This window comes from Molothrus aeneus, chromosome 5 (genome assembly GCF_037042795.1).
Source record: "Molothrus aeneus isolate 106 chromosome 5, BPBGC_Maene_1.0, whole genome shotgun sequence".
NCBI lineage: Eukaryota > Metazoa > Chordata > Aves > Passeriformes > Icteridae > Molothrus > Molothrus aeneus.
The window spans coordinates 18,997,188-19,015,772 of record NC_089650.1 but is presented as its reverse complement, the minus strand read 5'-3'; the positions used below and the strand labels follow the sequence as shown (position 1 = coordinate 19,015,772).

The 18,585-nt window shown below is 49.1% G+C and overlaps 1 protein-coding gene across 1 annotated transcript; it reads left to right on the top strand.

The window, feature by feature from the left end:
- Positions 1 to 2,548: 2,548 nt before the first annotated feature.
- TMPRSS6 (transmembrane serine protease 6) lies at positions 2,549 to 17,743 on the top strand. Its single transcript, XM_066550319.1, has 17 exons — positions 2,549 to 2,696; positions 2,870 to 3,012; positions 3,192 to 3,259; positions 4,475 to 4,659; positions 7,376 to 7,417; positions 8,261 to 8,465; positions 8,796 to 8,932; positions 9,142 to 9,254; positions 9,741 to 9,850; positions 10,925 to 11,070; positions 11,990 to 12,088; positions 14,007 to 14,120; positions 14,405 to 14,521; positions 15,244 to 15,412; positions 15,798 to 16,069; positions 16,752 to 16,888; positions 17,585 to 17,743. Exons 1-17 carry the CDS (start codon positions 2,549 to 2,551, stop codon positions 17,741 to 17,743), a joined length of 2,364 nt encoding a protein of 787 aa, XP_066406416.1.
- Positions 17,744 to 18,585: the final 842 nt, after the last annotated feature.

The following is an 18,585-nucleotide window of genomic DNA, read 5'->3' as shown; positions in this document are numbered from 1 at the left end:
TTTATCTACTAGAATCCACCATGAGGCAACTACAGCAATGGCCTTTGGTCTTCATGCAGTCCCAGACTAAACCTGGTCCAGTGACAGAGCTGACAAATATCTATCCCTGCACAGCTGCCAAAACGAGCCCAAGCAAGCCCTGGCCCAAATAAGCTCAACCCCAGGTCGATGTCACTGGCTAGAGCTCAGCCCTGGGTCAGGAGCCACCCATTTATTGATAGAGTAACTGCTTGCTCTGCTCTAGCTGCAGTGTCTCTGCTTTCTGTGACAAACAAAGGGCACATACAGACCTGCAGGACTGTAAGCAGAAGGTCATGTGGGAAAAGTAGCTGAGGAGGACCTGGGGCTGGAAGAAAAGCAGATGCTGCAGGGAGGTATGAGTGGCTGTGCAGCTGAGTGTAGGGAGCCCAGTGTCAGCGAGAAGTGCAAGAAGACAAGAGGGAGTCTCCGAGGCCGGCATTAAGAGGCACTGTGCTTTGCTTTCATCTGATGAACACTGTGGTAACCAGACCTGGTCTCTGCTGCTGTCTTCCCTCCTTCCAGCCATCTACCCCTGCCAGCCAGCATCTGCTCCATCCCTGTGCTGGGGAGCGCACACCAATGGGACCAGAGAGGGTGGCTAAGAAATGCAGCAGTTGCACAGCAACTCCCTGTCCCCTGAGGAGGACAACGTAAGCTATCTGCACCAATCTCCTGGGCTGCTCTTCTCTGCACATCTAGAGGTGCTCCTACCTTTACTTTTTCTGGATTTCCCCTGCTCAGCCTGCAGATCTTCTCCCACTTTAAGCCTCCAAACCCTCCATTTCAGAAAAGAAAAAAGCAACTGTGCAGGGTGCACTGACCCACTGCAGCAGCATGATGCAGGACAAAGGCCGAGCTGAAGGGACATGCCACCAGGTTACTGATCACTGAGGAGACCTTGAGCTGGGTAAATAGATGTCCTGCTTTGTCCCCCACTGCCTGCAGGTGTGAGTTGGGGTGTGGGCCAGGTCTCACGGGCAGCAGCAGGCTTTAGAGGTAGGTCTGCAGCTCTGGGGGAAACCTCGGTGCCTGCCATCAAATCTACTAACAAAGAGGCTCTTCTGCTGCTTCCTGCCCTCCCTCCCCTGCCCCTCCATCTGTGGTCGTGTGCTTATGCCTGCTGTTTCTGAAGGGATGCTGTAGTAGTGGAGAGGTGCCCTTGCTCTCCTGGACTACCCAGTTTGGCTCCTTGGGGAGTAGAGCCTTCCCAGGGGTTGCACAGAAAGGTGCCCCACAAGAAGCAAGGGAGGGCAGCCTGTGCTGGGCCTCTTTGTACCACCTGCTCCTCTGGAAGGGTGTGTTAGAGCAAGTGGATGTGGGACTGCTTGTCTGAGTGTGGATGTTCACCCGGCTGGGTTTGATGTTCTGGAGTGAGTTACCTCATGCTTAGATTCTGCAAATGCGTTTCCATGTTGCAAGGCAGCCTGGAGGGCTTGGGGCTCCATAACTGGGGGCAGGAGGCTGAAAAGCCCACTCATCCTTATCAGGTAATGCTCAGTGGCACCCACATGGGCTAAAACCTGCATGAGGCCAGACACCTCTTCCCCCAGCTGTAGCAAGTCCCTCCCATGCACTTCTCTCCCCATGTTCACATGCAGCACTGGGAACAAAGATGACTCACAGACAGGACACAAGCATTCCACAAGATCTCTGTGTTCTCCCATGCAGATGCATCCACATCCCTTTTCTCTCCAACCACAGAAACGCAGAAAACCTTTGAGGGCAGGCATGTACTGTGTGGTGGCAGAGGAAAGTGGGTGACAAAACCAATATTAATGTGGCTCTTTTGGGCAATGGTATTTCTCACCCTCAGAACGTGGGGCTGACAGAAGAGAAGCAGCCAGGAAGAAGCAAAAGAAGCAATTTGGGGGAGATGAGGGGCAAAGGAAGACAGAAGGCGTCCCCTAGCACAAACGGGTGGTGGTGAAGGGCTGAACATTATTCAGGTGCTCTCTTCTCATTAACTCAGCTATTGCGCCAGTGCCAGCATTGGCTTTGCCTGGGAACGCACGGCCTGGTGGGAATGGCAACGTTTGCTTACTTGTAGGGATCAAGATAAAAATGGAACAGCAGGCAAAGTGTAACTTCAGGTTCCCAGGCAGTGGCTGCTTTGTGCAGCTTTTGCTCACATTTCAGGTCACCAATTTTCTTCCACATTGATTTCTAGATCAAAAAATACCAGTTTTAAAACAACTCCCAGCTGGGAGGACACTTTTGTATTCAGAGAAACTCATTGTTGTACTAATTTGCACTTTTGACAGAAGAAAAACCCAGGGAATGCCTTTGAATACCAATGGATTACCAGGAGATGTAGACAAGACGGTGTCCTGGGAGCCTGTCTCCCACTGATTTAGCAGTTTTACTCACATTTACTCTGAGCAAAGTCTTTGATATTTGCACAGTGATCTCTTGGGGCCGTACATCTTGGGAGAGGAGGACAGATTTGGCATAACACCTTCAGAGAGGGTGTAAGGGGAAACAGAAAAACCAGCCTGACCCTGGCATGCTGTGTCACCAGACGCTCCTGATGGAGGCGGAGGAACAGGAGGAAGACTCTAGCTCCCTCTCAAATGACAAATCAGAAACTAACTCACGTCGTTGCCTCCGCTATGTGCCCCTTGGGATAGCCTTTCTTGTGCTGGCTGGAGCTGCTGCAGCAACCTGGTATTTCCTAGGTAAAAATTCACGTTTTTTATCCCCAGCAGGAGGCGGAGGGGGGGTAGTCAAAGCAATGCCCAGCCCAGAGCACATTAGGGCCTCTGGGTGGCCTTTAGACCGTCACACACTGGGGTAACCCCCTCTTTCCTATGTATCACTAAGGTGACCCAGAAGTGTCTTCTCTTGGCAGACTACAGACCATGGCATCTGGAGCCATCCATCCTGCAGTTCTACTGCGGCAGCCTCCAGGTCCTCAACCACCGCTACTCCCCGGAGCTGGGGCAGGTGGAGTCCAGAGCCTTCTGGGTGGAGTCAGCTAAGCTCCAGAACATGGTGAGGGCACTTTCATCAACAGAGCCAGCCCTGAGGCTGCTCACTGAGTAGGATGAGGAAGGGCTCAGGCACCCCCACCCAAGGGCAGGCTTGGGCAGGCTGTACAGCAAGAGGGATGAAAGGTGGGATCAGGCACTGTAACATTGCCCTGTAGTTACGGGACAACGTTCTTGTTGCAGCTGAAGGAACTGATTCTTGCCACAGAGATGGGTCAGTACTACAACTCCAGCACGGTGTATGCCTTTGGGTGAGTAGCACCTGCAACATATCTGCTTGTTCCTGTGTAAACCTTCCAGTAAATTGTACTCTGGTTTCACTGAAATCTGCCCATGACAAACTTCTGCAGACCCTGCCATGACCTCTAAGCTAAGCTGGACAGTCCAGGTTCAGAATTGCTCCAGCATAATAGAGCTGGGGATATTTTGATGCTCCTCTTCGTCCCAGGTCATGATGAAAAGCCAAAACTGAGAAATTTTTCAGAGAGGCAAAAGTTCAAGAGAGTAAAAAAATATAATTGGGAAGAGATCTAAAAAAATTGTCTTGGCATTGTCAATAGAAACCAAGCAGCTGGAAATTAATTTTTCTAATTCAAGAAAGCTATTTTATGGCCTGACTCTAGGCACCAGAAGGGAGAGGCCAGATTGCAGCATGGAAAAGTTATTCCCACCAAGAAGCCTGGACCACCTGGGAACAGGATAACAGTGGAATGGGACAGATGTGGGACTACAGCTTTGCAGCTCATAACAGTAGAACAGGATAGCAGAAAAGAATTCCAGACTGATGGTCATTTGCTTCTGATTTTTTTCCTATGGAAAACTAGACCCCTAAAATTGTCCTTTACCTAAGGAGTATTCCAACTTTGACATAATTCCATTTTCAGTTGGGAAAGAAAAGTTTCACTTGCACATCTTCCTCTGGCCTTTTACTGAACAAAGATGTGTTGCAACATCTCCTTGCCCTCCCCCAGCCAATTTTCTCTGCCAGCTGGTTGAACAGAACTTTCCCAGGCACAGTCTCCTGCAGCATTAATGGGTTGAGGTAAGGTATCTGGTCATAAATCATCCACTTGTCACCACTGGGAGATGAGACAGTGAAGTCTTGAGCTTCTCTTTTCAACCCCCTAGTCAGTAGTACCCAAAGGTCATTTCTACCTGAAATGAGATTACTCATTAGACAAGTCTTGATTAATTATCATAATAATTTGAGCTCATATGGTCATGAGTAAAGCCAGATGGCATGGAACGGCTTCTTCCCACAAAGCACTGACTCACACCATGGATATTGCAGCTCTCCTGCCCCACTCAGAGAGGTTCCTCTGGGTCACAACAGCGGAGTTGGAAAATCTACACAGATATGTCTGATTTATGGAGAAATAGTGCGGAGGGTAATTCTCCAGGGTTTGTCTCTCCAGTAATTCTGGAGATGATGAGCAAGAATATTTTACATGCTATTTCTCTATTAGGGAGGGAGCTCTGACCTTCTTCTTCTGGTTCACCCTCCAAATCCCTGAGAGTCAGCAGAAGGAGGCGACTGCTGAGAGGGTAAACACTGTGCTCCACCAAGAGCTCTCCACCAGCTTCAACAGCTCAGGCAGCCTGTCCTACCAGACAGAGTACAGGGTCAACCCAGACTCTCTGGTTCTCCTGGGTAAGTACCAGCTGCTCAGCTGTGGCCTGAGCAGTCAGAAATGCTCCACGATGCAGAAGGTTAGGAGAAAAGGCCAGGAGTCTATTGAAGGAGACAGAGGAAACCTGAAGAGGATGAGGGAAATAATAAGGATCAGGAGATACAATGTTATGCATTTTTTTCCTGATAGAGAAGAACTGAAGTCTGATTTAAAAAAAAAAAATCCTTCCTTTGAAGGATTGAAATTATTGGAGATACACCTGACCATGATCAGATAGGTGATTCCTTTTTCACCCATCAGCTTTGGCTTCTGTAGAGCAAGGTCTTAGACAGGTCATGACTTTGATCAGCTCAGCTTGAAAATACCAAGCACTTAGGTTTGCTACTTTCCTTTGGGAGATTATTCCAGACTGCTTGATAGAGAGAACAAAAGTAACATATCTGAGTCACCACTAAGTCTTCCTCTGAGACAAAGCATCATTGTCATTTCAGTTCCTGACATATGATTTTAAGGATTATTTATTGTTGTTCACAGTGAAGGTCACAGCCTGTTTAAAAAGCTACCCATGCAAAACTGCTTCAGAGCAGCTGTTAGGTAAGGGACCAAGGATATATATGTAATCAATGCATACAAGTCCAATGGAATTTATATTTGATTGATGTAATGAGGCTTAACTTGTCAGCCTTGTCTGATCCCTCTTACAGAGTACCAAATCTCACAGGTTTTAAAATACACTGTATTTCTTCTCCTCCTCTTGGGACTCCTATTTCCAAGTTTCTTCTTCCCATGAGATGTTCAATCTCCAAGTTGCTTGTTTTGATTTTTTTTCCCCCAGGCATGCCATCTTGGATTATTCTAAGATGAAGTTTCTTTTATTATATCCTACCCATACTTTCTTTAACTTTTACCCCCACATCCCAATTGTTTTGTGAGTCGTTTTTTGGTGCCTGTAAAGAAAATTTGATTTCCTCTAAATGATTTTCACTCCCTCATCCAGTCCATCATTTTAAGGTCTTAGTCAGAAGATGCATTAGCATCTCATCAAGACATCTCCTCCCACAGTTACCATTAGCTCCTTACTTATGATTTGTTTCCAGCATACCAAATCCTATGCTCAGCCAATTTAAATGAACTTTCTTTACAAAGATATCACAAGGAAATACGCTAAATCCTTCCAAGTCAGCCCATCTAGCATTTTCCTTTTATTTGTTCACTTCATAATGCAACCCATAAACAAATAAAAATGATGGTGCCATAATTTTAGCTGTTCCCAGTTCCCTCTTATTTGCTTTGCATCTGTTTCACTGTTTTATTCATTTCAGCAAACCACACTTCTTTCTATTTTGGACTTAACACACCAGTTGTAGTTTATCCAGCTCCTTCTGCTTTCCCTAGTCCTTTCTCCCTCCAGTCAGAAGCACAGTCTGATAACTGAGACAAAAGCCAAAAATTTCTTATGCTGTTGAGCCAGGGTGACCTCCAGCCAGTGACTTCACCTCTGGTGTCATTTGCCCTGTACAGTCAGAGTGGAGAAACAGCCAGCTAAGAGCAGTCATTAGCACTTCATTGCTTTCTGGCAGACTCTTGCCGGCCTGCTCAGCTCTAAGCTCTGCCTTGAGACACAGAGCTGCAAACCATTGACTACTGCAGGAACCTCTCCACCATCTCCAGTGCTTTATTTTTACTAACAGCCACTCAGCCGCTACTTTCCAGTACACTACCTTTCCCCCTTCCCCAAAAATCGTTCAGGACTTGCTGTTCTCTACAGGAACTCGATTTTATTAGCTTCAGATATAGGAGTACTTACTACCAGCTCTGCACAGACTATTCCCTACAGCACATGAGCTTGCCTAGGAGCCTGCCTTATGCCTGCAGGATCCTATTTTCCACAACAACTGTTTTTGCTATGACAAAACCACTCATCTCTCCCCACTGATTTGTTTGGAAGCTACGAATAACCAAAGCCCTGACCTAGGCAAACCCCCAACAACAATCCTCACACCCAGCTGACCTCACAGTGCCTTTTATTTTGGCAATTATTCCCACTAGCACCTGATCTCTGACTGATTCCAGTTCAGCTGGGAGGCTGGAGAAAAGCCCATCTCTCTTAAAGAGTTATCCACTCTGTGGCCGATTTGCAGAGATTTGTAGCTCCTGATGGTCACTTTCTCTGCAACTCCTTTCTCCAAAGGTGGACTCTGCAAGGATGTTGAGTAGCTCATTGCACAGTGGTCATCAAAAGAGAACTCCTCTCCACCCTCAGTGACTCCCGTATTTTTGATTGGGCATTCTTTCAAGTGGGACAGCAGATGGTGAAGGCTCTGGGAAGTGGGGCTGTGCCCTGTGATGTGGCTGGCAGAGGAGGGGAATGACTGCCTGAAGCAGTGCCCAGCCCTCCTGGGAAGGGGAAGAGGTCCTGGAACAGCTCACCAAAATGGGCAAGGAAAAAGACAGAGAAGTCCCTGGTGGGCTGGAAAGCAAGAATTAGGGCTGATGGATTTGGGTCGGGGCAGAAAAACTTCTCAGAGAGATGGCCTGGGGAAGGCATGACTGAAACAAGACCCTGAAAGCAGACACAGAGGTACCTGGAGGATGCCCCATGCTGAAGCTGTAAGTGAGCTAGTTGCAGAAGGAAGGAAGGGAGTCCTCACCTACCATACTAGGTCATCAGATTATCTTTTTTTTATCCAGTTTATATTTTTGTTTATCTTCCTTTATATATTTTCTTTCTAACAGAATCCAGTGTGAAAGACATAGTAGTTCTGCAATCCACTCTGGGTAGGCTACCTTCTCCTTTCCTTTTGAGTTCATGACTTTATGGGAGGGATTTTCACTGGGGACAGAAAGCTCCTTGGCCTTCTGGAGTTGTAAATCCTGGGAAGGGGAGAGTAGCAGCAAGGGAGCAGCAGTGCTGCTGCTTGGCCAGATCCAAACTACATGACTGCTATGTACTGGATGGCTCTGGGCAGAGATGCCAGCTGCCAGGGGCAATGCAGCCCCTCAGACTTGTCCTGGCCCTAATGAGAACTGTGAAATAGCTGGGTATACTGGCACCACAGTGCTGATTCCAGGCCCCATGCCATGCTGCTGTTGGGGTGGGGGTTTCCTGCGTGTCTCTACATTGGATGTGCCTCATTTGGGAGTCTGTTGTCTTGGCAATGTTTGAAGATGCTTTTAGTAATTTCAGGCAGTGTTGTAAGTTCTCTGTCTGGCAGCTTGCATTAGATATGCTATTAGAAGTTCACCTTTAAGCTGATATTTACTCAAAAATCCTGGTGTGAAAGTCTTCTGAAACCTGGAATTCAGATGAGGGAGATCTAAAGTCAGGAAGAATATGGGGCTGAGAGGAGAAAGAGGTGAAAAAGTAAATAAAGCCAGTGGAAGATAACTGTGCTGTGCTGATATTTAAAGCCTGAGATAGTGTTAGGTTAACCAAGGAAGGGGGGACAGTTCTTAGAGAAACTGGGGCAATGGTACAAAAGGATCAGTGCCACCACAACATACGTAAAAGTAAACCAAGATCACTGGGATGAGTCAGCCTTACCCTAAAAAAGGGCTTACACTGATATACCAAGTGACAATCCCATATCTTAATTTCTCTTACAACCACATCTATTTCAGGTTGCTACAGGTACAGCTATGTCCAGGAGGATGATGTCCTAAGGCTGGAGGGCCCTGACTACCTGGCCTCCAGTTGTCTTTGGCACCTCCATGGCCTCAAGGGCTACATGATCAAGCTACGGCTGGAGTGGACCCTGCCTGAGTGCAGGGACCGCCTGGCGATGTACGACGCAGCCGGGCCCCTGGAGAAACACCTCATCACCTCGTAGGTGGCTCCTGAGCAGGGAGAACAGCTGGGGGAGACAGGCAGGATGGCACGACACACCACAGCAGGGGATGGTGTCAGACAACATCAAAGGAGGTTCTCCTTGATGTACAACCTGTCTGTTGTTGCTCAGCTGAAGTCACTGATGTGGGATATGTCTTAAAACCATGCTGCAGAAGCTGCTGCTGTTGGCACTTTGTTTGGTTCAGATAGCACCTTACAACTGCTGTGTGTAGATCACACAGATATCCATTGCCTCTCTTTCTCATTCTTCTCTTTCATTTGTTTACTGCTTGCTTCACTCCCATCCTTTGATCTCTTTCCTCTGAGGATCTATGGCTGCAGCCGGCAGGAGCCCATAGTTGAAGTCCTTTCGTCTGGCCCTGTCATGTCTGTTGTGTGGAAGAAAGCCATGTACAGCTACTATGACCCCTTCATCCTCTCAGCACAGGCGGTGCCCCTCGAAGGTGAGGAAGGCTGGAGGAGAGTGGCTATGGTTACAGGGAGAAGATTGGTTTTCTCCTACAGTATCACAGCTCCTAGAGGTCCTACATCCCTGTTAGGGGCAGAATTCATTCTGGATTGCAGGGGTAGTCAGTAAAAGGCAGGTTACATGGCCTCCCCGGGCTGAGGCTGAGCTGACAGAGAGCAGGGCTTTGAATGTTTGCATTTACAGCTTGTGAAGTGAACATAACTCTGCGGGAGAGCCTGGAGCTGCAGGGGAAGATCGGCACCCCACACTACCCCAGTTACTACTCGCCCAACACGCAGTGCACCTGGCACATGACGGTAAGAGCCAGCTCCCACAAGAGCATCCACCCTGTCCCCAAAACCAGGGCAGCACTCTGCACATTGTGGGGGTACAGCCAGGGCTCTCAGTCAGGTCATCAAGAGAAGCAAGAAGAGGGTGAGTGACATTCTTCCCAGCCTCCACATAAGGTGTGTTTCTGAAGGGGAAGAAGTCTAATATTGCATGCCAGCACAGAGATGCTGTAGCTGAGGAGGAATCTGAAATCTGATCTCCAAAGGGGTTCTTCAAAACAGAATTAGATTGATAGGAATTGATAAGAATTGCCAGGCTTTGATACCAGCAGCAGAGCCACCCTGGGCTGTGGCATGGCTCCAGTTTAGAGGGTGCTTCTTTCTGACTGCAGTGTGGTCAGAGACATCTGGCCTTCACATTTGCTCTGCTCATGCCTGACTTACAAAGCGTGCTGTAACACTCCCAGGAGCCATCTGCCCTCTGCCCCCCACCCTACACCCCCTTGTCTGCAGGTCCCATCCCTCGACTATGGGGTCACCCTCTGGTTCGACGCCTATGCACTCAGCAGACAGAAGCACGACCTGCCCTGTACCCAAGGCCAGTGGATCATTCAGAACAGAAGGTGTGTGGTGGGGTCCTGGTTTCTGTCGCTCACTTCCCACCTGGGATAAAACAGGGATTAAACCTCTGCAGGTTCCCTGCTCACTTCAGCCACCATATGTGAGGAAGAAGGGCCATACACTGAGCTGCACTCAGTGACCACTCTTTGTGCTGGTGCCTCCTGCTTTTCTGCTAATCTTGTTCACTCTCTCCCCAGTGAACACATTTCTCACAGATTTGCTTCAAGCTACCAACCTGCTTTCTCTGTCTTGCTGTTCGCATCAGGCTTCTTAGTTTTCTCCTGTGTGTGTAACCTTGGTGTCCTCCCACGTCTCCTGTGTTTGCAAATCTGCCTGTCACCACCTCTGCAATATTATCTGTGTGTGCCATTGCCTTGCAGCCACCTCCGTACAGATCTTCCCCTTAGCTCCATATCCTCCTGCTTTGACTGCAGCCATTTCCCCTGCAGGACTTCCCACAAAGAGCATCCATATGTAGCTGGGGCTACTGCTCACCACTGCCCAGGTGAAAAGGATGGAGACCTGTTGTGCTCCCATCTCCTCAAAGCTGGCTCTGAGACAGATGGATCTATAGCTTTTGGTTTTCCTCCCACTTATTGCAAAATTGCCTGTTTCCCTCCTAAACCTCCCCCAATCCACCTCATTAGTGCCTTCTCCATGGTTCCTGTAGGGGTAACTTCTCTTCCTAGGAAGGATCTGATCTAGAAGTTATGTTACCCTGGCTTAGGATTTCCACTTTTTCTCTCCCTGCCTCCCTCTCTTAAACTGTCAGTGCCACAGTTTCTACAACACGGCTTCTTCAGGAAGATTATGAAGGAGAATCTCCTTACACTATAAGAACTGAACTGCTTTGCATGGCCTGATCTCAGTGCTTTCCAGAAAGCAGGAAATGTCCAAAGACAGGAGGGTCCCTCTGGACTCTGTATCTCATGCATACTGAAAGCATTTTGTATTCCTGGTTTGCCCACAGTACCCAATCTGTGTGACCCATTCCTACCCCAGCCCCACCCAGCCCCCTTGCCCTGCTTTGTCCCTGCCTCCCTGTCCAACCCACCTTGCCTGTGTTTGCCCCTCAGGTTGTGTGGCCTGCGGACCCTGCAAGCCTACGCTGAGCGGATCCCAGTCACATCTTCTGCTGACATCGCCATCACCTTCACCTCGCAGATCTCCTTAACCGGCCCTGGTGTACAGGCAGCTTACAGTCTGTACAAGCAATCTGACCGTAAGCTTAGCTTCTTCCCTGCTCCTTTGTGGGGATCCAGCAGCCCCTCTGCACTTGGCTTGTGCTGGGAGAAACACAAGGCACAGCCCAGGAGCCCTAGGTGCCATCCACCCTTCAGGAAGATCCTCACAAATAAGTGATGCACCAGTGATCCCCCCAAAAGAAGAGGCAGTTATGTGCAAAGCTGTTTCTGCACATGTGGCCCTGCCTCTTGTGGCCAGAGCATCCATGCAACAAAACCAAAGGTCACAAAATTGCCTAAAATCTTACCCTCGAGTTAACATCACAGACTGGCCTTGAGAATTCAATGAGAAAGCACCTCTGCTTGAAGCAACATTTGTTTTGATTACAAGATCTCTTAGAGAGACCTGTTTCCTGCTCACCTTGGAATCCGTGCAAACAAGAGACGAATAAAACCGCACACAAATACACACATATGCAAATGCCACCCACAGTCTGTCTTTCCAAGGTTTCACCATCTCCCTCCTAAAGGGTGCCAGTAATGCACACCAGTCCCTGAATATGTGCACCTGTCAACGTGTCTAACAACAACCCCTTCAAGGTCCCACGTAAGTTTTGATAGTAACTCCAAAGAGCCTGTTTCAGCTTTCCCGTGGCCTTCAGGAGACTTGAAACAGCCGCGATCCTGATGTATGGTGTGCCAGACAGATGGCTGTCCTGGATATTGCCCATTGGTACCATGCAAAACAGTGAAAGCCCTTTTTCCCCTGGTGTATATCCTGGCTCCATATGTCCCTGTTAAGAGCAGATGACATGGCAGATTTTGGGGAGTACAGTACACTGCAGCAGCACTCTTGTGGTCAGGAGGGTGTGCAGTTCCACCGTTTCAAGCCATGGTGCTCTGCTGCCAGGAGGTTTCCAGTCATTGGGGACTAATTACTCTCTTTTGGTTTCACAGCCTGTCCTGGGGAGTTTCTGTGTTTGGTGAACGGTTTGTGTGTCCCAGCCTGTGACGGGATCAAAGATTGCCCCAATGGGCTGGATGAGAGAAACTGTGGTGAGTGATTTCTTCTCCCTGCTAGTCCCTGGAGCAAGACACAGTCCCTTGCTCCTCCAAAGGCAGGGAGACATGGAGAGATTTGGGTGGCCAAGGCACAGCCTTGTACCTCAACTTTAGGAACTTAAACCTCTGTGCCCTTAGAAGTCTCATCCCACTGCTATATGGCTTTAGCCTGCTCTGGAAAGAGCAGTAATGCTTCTGGCTCCTGTCACAGTACAGCCTTCCTGAGAGAGTCCCCTGGGAGCAAGAGCACCAAGAGTTCCAGGCAGCCTTAAAGAAGCCCCCTACCCCCTGTCCCCCACCTTGTCCTGCTTTCCTCCCTCCCAGGGTCTACAACCAACCTCAGCCCTGGCCTACAGCCTCCTCTGCTGTCACACCCCTCAGCATCCCCCTCCCTGCTCTCACCTCCCCTAGCCCACCTGCTGCCCTTCTTTCTCCACTTTCCCCCCCAGCCATTTGTGACACTTCATCTGTACAGATCCTCACTCATATTTTGCCCCAGTTTGGGAGCATCAAAGTCCTTGATTAGCCTCAATCAGTTCTTCATGCCAAAAGCAGTTAGTGCTGATTCAGGCTCCACTCTTAGCATCTCAGAACTCCTGCAAGGCCCCATTCTCATAGGAACAGCAATTCAGGCTTAGACATGGCACCTAATTAATCTATTCTCTCACCTCTGGTGTGATGGGGGGCTCATCTTATTGCTGCCACCACTAACTTTTCATTAGTTGTTTCCTATAGATGTTTCTTTCACAGATAAAGAGCCCTGAACCACTGGAGAGAGTGGCCAGAGGAAGCTGCAGGAAAAGTCTAAAGTCAAAGGAAGGAAAAATCTTTCTAAAGAAGCTTTAATTCAGTGCTAGAAATGTGAGAGCTCACATAAGATTGCCAAAGTTGGGTTTTGTATTGTCTGCAGTGCTGCTGACAATGTGCTCTGTCCCATCATCCAGCTGTCTGATATCAGGGTTTGCATGCTTCCCTCCTGTAGACATGGATACATTTCCATCCTTATGAAAATCTAATCTTTTCTTGAATCCCAGTATGTCCTTGGCCCCAGGGATATCATGTCGTTCAGTTCTACAGGTTGACACAGACCAAGACTGACAGAAACCCCACACTGTGTTTTCCAATATTATTTCTATTTGAAAAAGAAAATAGAAACATTATTGTTTCCTTCCATTCTTATTCTCTTGCCACTAGTGCCTCTCTGATTATTCACTCTATGTTGGTATGGAACAATCCCTGTCTTTAAAATCAAAGTTCGAGTTGCCTCAGACCTTTTTGTACCTTTAGTCATCTAGAAGCTTCACGCTATTGATGAAAAAATCATAGTCATTGCAGTAAGAAAATGGTACACACAAACAGAACAAGATCCTGCTATGGAAATCTGTGGACAGAAGTCAAACTCTGTGGTGGGCAGGCAGCTTAGACCCATCTCCATCCTCCAGTGTCCACCAGGGCTCACGGACATTCTGGAATCCTGTGTTGTTCAGGACTCAGCTGCAAGGGGAAGTGCTGGTTTGTGTGGAACAGTGACCCATGAGCTGGGGTTGACAGCAAGGCAGGAGGAACAGTGACCTCACCAGACAGGATGCCGTCCTACAAAACCCTAACAAGGCAAGCAGACCAGGACTGGTGGTGGTAACTGAGGAGTCCATGGACCTCAAGACAAATACATAGTGCTGAGGTGGGTCTGAGGCCAAGACAAGAAAAGTTAAGTCAGCAACAGTGCAGTGTAAGACAGGGTGCAGGCATAACTAGAATGCAGATCAGGCAAAAGCTACACAGCTGCACTAAACCAGAGCTGGTCTCAAGCACAGCCTATGAGGTGGGGGTAGAGGCTGCAGAGACTCCAGGACTTATGACCCTGACCTCACACCTTGTCTGCCTGATTCCCACATGCTTCCCTCCTGTGCAGTGTGCCCTGCAAAGTTCCAGTGCCATGAGGACAGCACTTGCATCGAGTTCAGCAGGGTCTGCAACCAGCAGCTGGACTGTGTCAACGGGAGTGATGAGGAGCACTGCAGTGGAGGTAGGGAGGGGACAGTGCTGGGATGACAAATGCCCACCCCTGTGTTCAAACCAAGGCTGTCTGTAGAGTACTTCCCACATGACATAAGGGCACCATCGGGGAGTTAGCTCGCCCAGCCTCCTCACAACGTTTGTGAGCTGTTTGTCTGTTCAGGAAATTCCCTGTCATCATTTATGGAGTTCCCCCAAGCTCTTCTGCTGCCCTTTCTCCTCATTTAAAGGACTTCAGGCTGTATCTACAACCAGCTGCCCTCTCTCAGTCTTGGCTTCCCTTCCTTTTTGCAGGGGTCCCCTGTGGTCCTTTCACCTACCGCTGTGAAGATGGGACCTGTGTGAAGAAACCCAACCCGCTGTGTGACACCACTGCAGACTGCAAGGACCTGTCTGATGAGAATCACTGTGGTGAGGAAATGATCAGCCACACGTTAGCCAGGCAGGTTCAGGATGACACGTAGCTGCAAGTTGCCCCATTTTCTCCCACCACCCAGAAGAAGCAGCCACCGTCCCTTGTTCCACCACCTCAGTCCCACAGTACCAGTGTGCCTGCTCCACCCTGCAGTGGCAGGGACAGCAGCAACAAGCCAGCTCTGCGCTGAGTGTGAGCGAGCTCTTGCTCTTTGGACAGCTGCTCCCTGCCTCCTTCAGGCAGAGGCATCAGGCCAGACAGACATGCCTGACAGGCCAGATTCAACCTACAGGCTGCCTGTTTGACCACTCTGTCAGCTAATATGTCATTGTTCAAGGCTCCAGCCAGGAAAATCACCCACATCTGCATGGCCACTGGCAGGGAGAGAGTTAATATTTTGATTTCCCTACTTGTTTTTTTTTCTGGAGCCTCAGGAGGCAGTGAAGGAGAATGACAGGGAGGGTTTCCTGACAGCACAGTAGTTAGCACAGTCAGCATGCTACCCCAAAGGCATCCCCAGGCTGCAGCTGGAGGTGGGGAATGCTGGGAGGGAGTGCTCACTAGACCTGTCCTGGGCAGTACATAAAGCATGTGCTGGCTGGGTAAAACAAGCAGTAAGAGGTCAAACTCTTCAGTTAACTAAGTAGGAATGGAAGGGCAGGCATAGTGTTTCATGTTCCCTTCCTTCCCTGAAGTACCTGCTGTGTCTCCTCCTCAGACTGTGGGATGCAAGCCCCTCTCAGCAGGATTGTGGGTGGTATGAATTCTGTGGAAGGGGAATGGCCATGGCAGGCCAGCCTGCAAGTTCGGGGCCGGCACATTTGTGGGGGAACACTCATTGCTGACCGCTGGGTGGTCTCAGCCGCGCACTGCTTCCAGGATGAGAGGTAAACGGAGAGGGGAGGTGCTGGTAGAAAGATTTGCATTGCTTTCCACGTCATGCTTGATGGGAGACTATTCTGACTGATGAAAATATCAGGGGGCAGCTGCACTCCTCCTCTGGCACCTCAGCCATGCTTCTCCATGCCATTCCAAAATATGCAGTATTATCTGGTGGTGTGTGCAGAGGAAAGGGGGCAATGCTGAGATTCACAGAGCAGCTTCCAGGGTGCAGTGATAGCGGAAGATGCTGCACAGCTCCACCTTTGTTTTGGCTCTGTGTTGTCCCCACGCTGTCACAATGATGGGGATGTCAGCATGTGCTAGGATGGGGATAGCATTACCTGCAAAGTGTGCCCTTTGGGTCCCATGCTCCTCTGCTGCATCCTACAGGCTGGCCTCCCCCTCCATCTGGACGGTTTACTTGGGTAAATACTTGCAAAATGCCACCGGCCACACAGAGGTGTCCTTCAAGGTTATCCATCTCTTTCTTCACCCTTATTATGAGGAGGACAGCCATGATTATGATGTGGCCCTGCTCCAGCTGGATCATCCTGTGATCATCTCACCCTTAATCCAGCCCATCTGCTTGCCTGCTCCATCTCACATCTTTGAGCCTGGCCTTCTTTGCTGGATCACTGGCTGGGGAGCCCTCAAGGAAGGAGGTAGGTTCAAGGTCTCTTGGTGGCCTACTGCAGCAGTGCTGAGGCAGAAACATAGGTTCAGATGGGTCATAGGCACAACAGGCTTCTGTTCATCCCAAAACATTGTGCCTCCTTCACTCCTTCTGATTTTGGGTAATAGGTTGACCAAAGTTACCTGTTGAGTGCCCTGAAACCTCATGTGGTGAGGCAGGCATGGCAGTCTGGTAATCTGTATGGGAACAGTGTGTGTTTCCTCATTCAAAGACTAGAATAGCCCTTCTGGTCAGTTTAGTGCCTTCACCCACTTACAGACTTATTCCAGCTGCTTCCCAACTGGAAACACTCAGGAAACTATACAGAACTGGACACTCCTGGTTTGTACTCTTAGACAGAAGAGCTTAACATCCCTTTCAGTGAGAAACAAACCCAAGACTCTGACAACCCAGAGGTTTCCCCAAAGCAGAATACTCCTTGTCCCAAAAGCTGAAGTACCCACAACATATGCCTGTAGGGAAAGGAATGAAGGGGAATTTTATGCCTTCCACCCAGAAAAAGTGCTCTGCTCAAAGTCAGAGACTGTGATGCCAGTGGAGAGCAGAACAGAAATTCCAATGGCAGGTTTCAGCATGCAGTGAGGTAGCCATGGTCTAGGGGAAGTTCCACCATAGCTCACCTGTGCTAATTTTGGTGCTCTACTTTTCAGGGCATATCAGCAATGTTCTGCAGAAGGTGGATGTGCAGCTCATCCAGCAGAACATCTGCAGTGAGGCTTATCACTACATGATTACTCCCAGGATGCTGTGTGCTGGGTACTACCAGGGCAAGAAGGATGCTTGCCAGGTGACACAGGAGTTGTGGGATCAGGGTTGACTACCAAAGGTGGGATGTGTCCCAAGTCTCACAAATGCAATGCACAGCCTGAAATGAGGGGGAAAAGACCATATAAGGTCACTCTCCCAACACTTCCTCTGATCTAAGCAGCCAACAACAGGTCTCATGACCACTTCTTCCCAGCATCCTTCCCTTAGGATCCAAATACAGTTAAATTACCCTTTTCTCATTTCAGCCCATTCTCCACTCTACCTCCCACTTCCAAGTCAGGTGACTACATCAGTCTCTTACACCCTCAGCCTCTTTAGCACCTGTCATACACAATAACCTGTGTGCTCTTTCATTACTATTAATCTCAAGGAATTCCTCTCTGCCACCCTTCATGGAATCCAGTTAAATTCCAACAATCATCCTTGCCTGCCACATCCTTGGAAATGCCATGTGGGCCAGGAGGCATCAGTAGAGCAATCAGCTTTTTGGGCTGAGGGGGAGGAATTTGCATGATGAAGGAATAACTGCATCAGATGTTTGCACTGGAGACTGTTTTTGACATCTTTTTAAAGTACAAGGAATGTTACAGATGTCCCAGGCATGAGTTGAGGGGATACAGGGATCTGTATACAGAGGGGCTCAAAGACAACCTAATCAGGCAGCAGCAGAAGCTGGTGGATCACCACCACTTGATTTTACTTTTCTTTTTTCTAGGGTGATTCTGGAGGTCCACTGGCCTGCAAAGAACCCAGTGGCAGATGGTTTCTGGCTGGTTTGGTCAGCTGGGGAATGGGATGTGCACGTGCAAATCACTATGGAGTATACACCAGGATCACTCAAGTGCTGGGCTGGATGAACCAAACCATGAGCTGACAAAAGTGCATCTCTGTCTTCTCCCCATCACACCTACACTCACATGGCACTCATTCCTGATCTTGCTCACTTGCCTCCCAAAGAAAGAGAATGTGGGATGCTGTCAGACCCAGGATGCTCTTCTGAACTAGGTAAAAAAAGGCTGCTGCAGAGATTGTGGAGAAAAGCAGGCAGACCCCTGCTTTTTTTTTTTTTTTTCTCCCTTAGTGCTTCCCAGGGAGCATCCCAAGGGGTTTTTGGGCCATCCATCCAAAAACAGGGAGAAGGGAGGTAGGTGGGGGAGTTTGGGGCAATGACACACAGCAATAGGCCCAAGCTGATGGTTTCTGAGAAGAGGAATAAGGGGATTTGAACTTTCCATGAACCATGTGATTCAGCCACAGTCTTATGCTGGAACATTTGCTGAAAGAAAATGTGACTGATGTAGTTAGAGATTCCAGTAACTGTGAAATCAATCTGCCTCCCTCTTCCTTCCTGCTGCTTATCCTTCATCTCCCTTCCCCTCCCATCACTCCTCCTCTTCCATCTCCCTAATTGCTTCTTTTCTTAGCTGGCGTGTGCTGCTCAGCGTGCTGTTCAGCTCAGCCAGCCAACTCTTCACGTCTCACTGACTCCCAGGCACGAGCCCAGCATCGCACCCCCGAGCACGTGTCCTGCCTCCCTGCTGGAGCAGCACCCAGCCTCCACTGCTGCACTTCCCCCAGTAAAAATGCTGGAGCAGACTCCCATCCCCTTCCTTCAGCCCTTCTAAATACCTTTAACATCAGGGCATCTCAACCTCTCCCATCTCCTATCTCAGATAATGCAGGAGATGAAGGAGAAGGCTTCAGGGCACAGGGTTT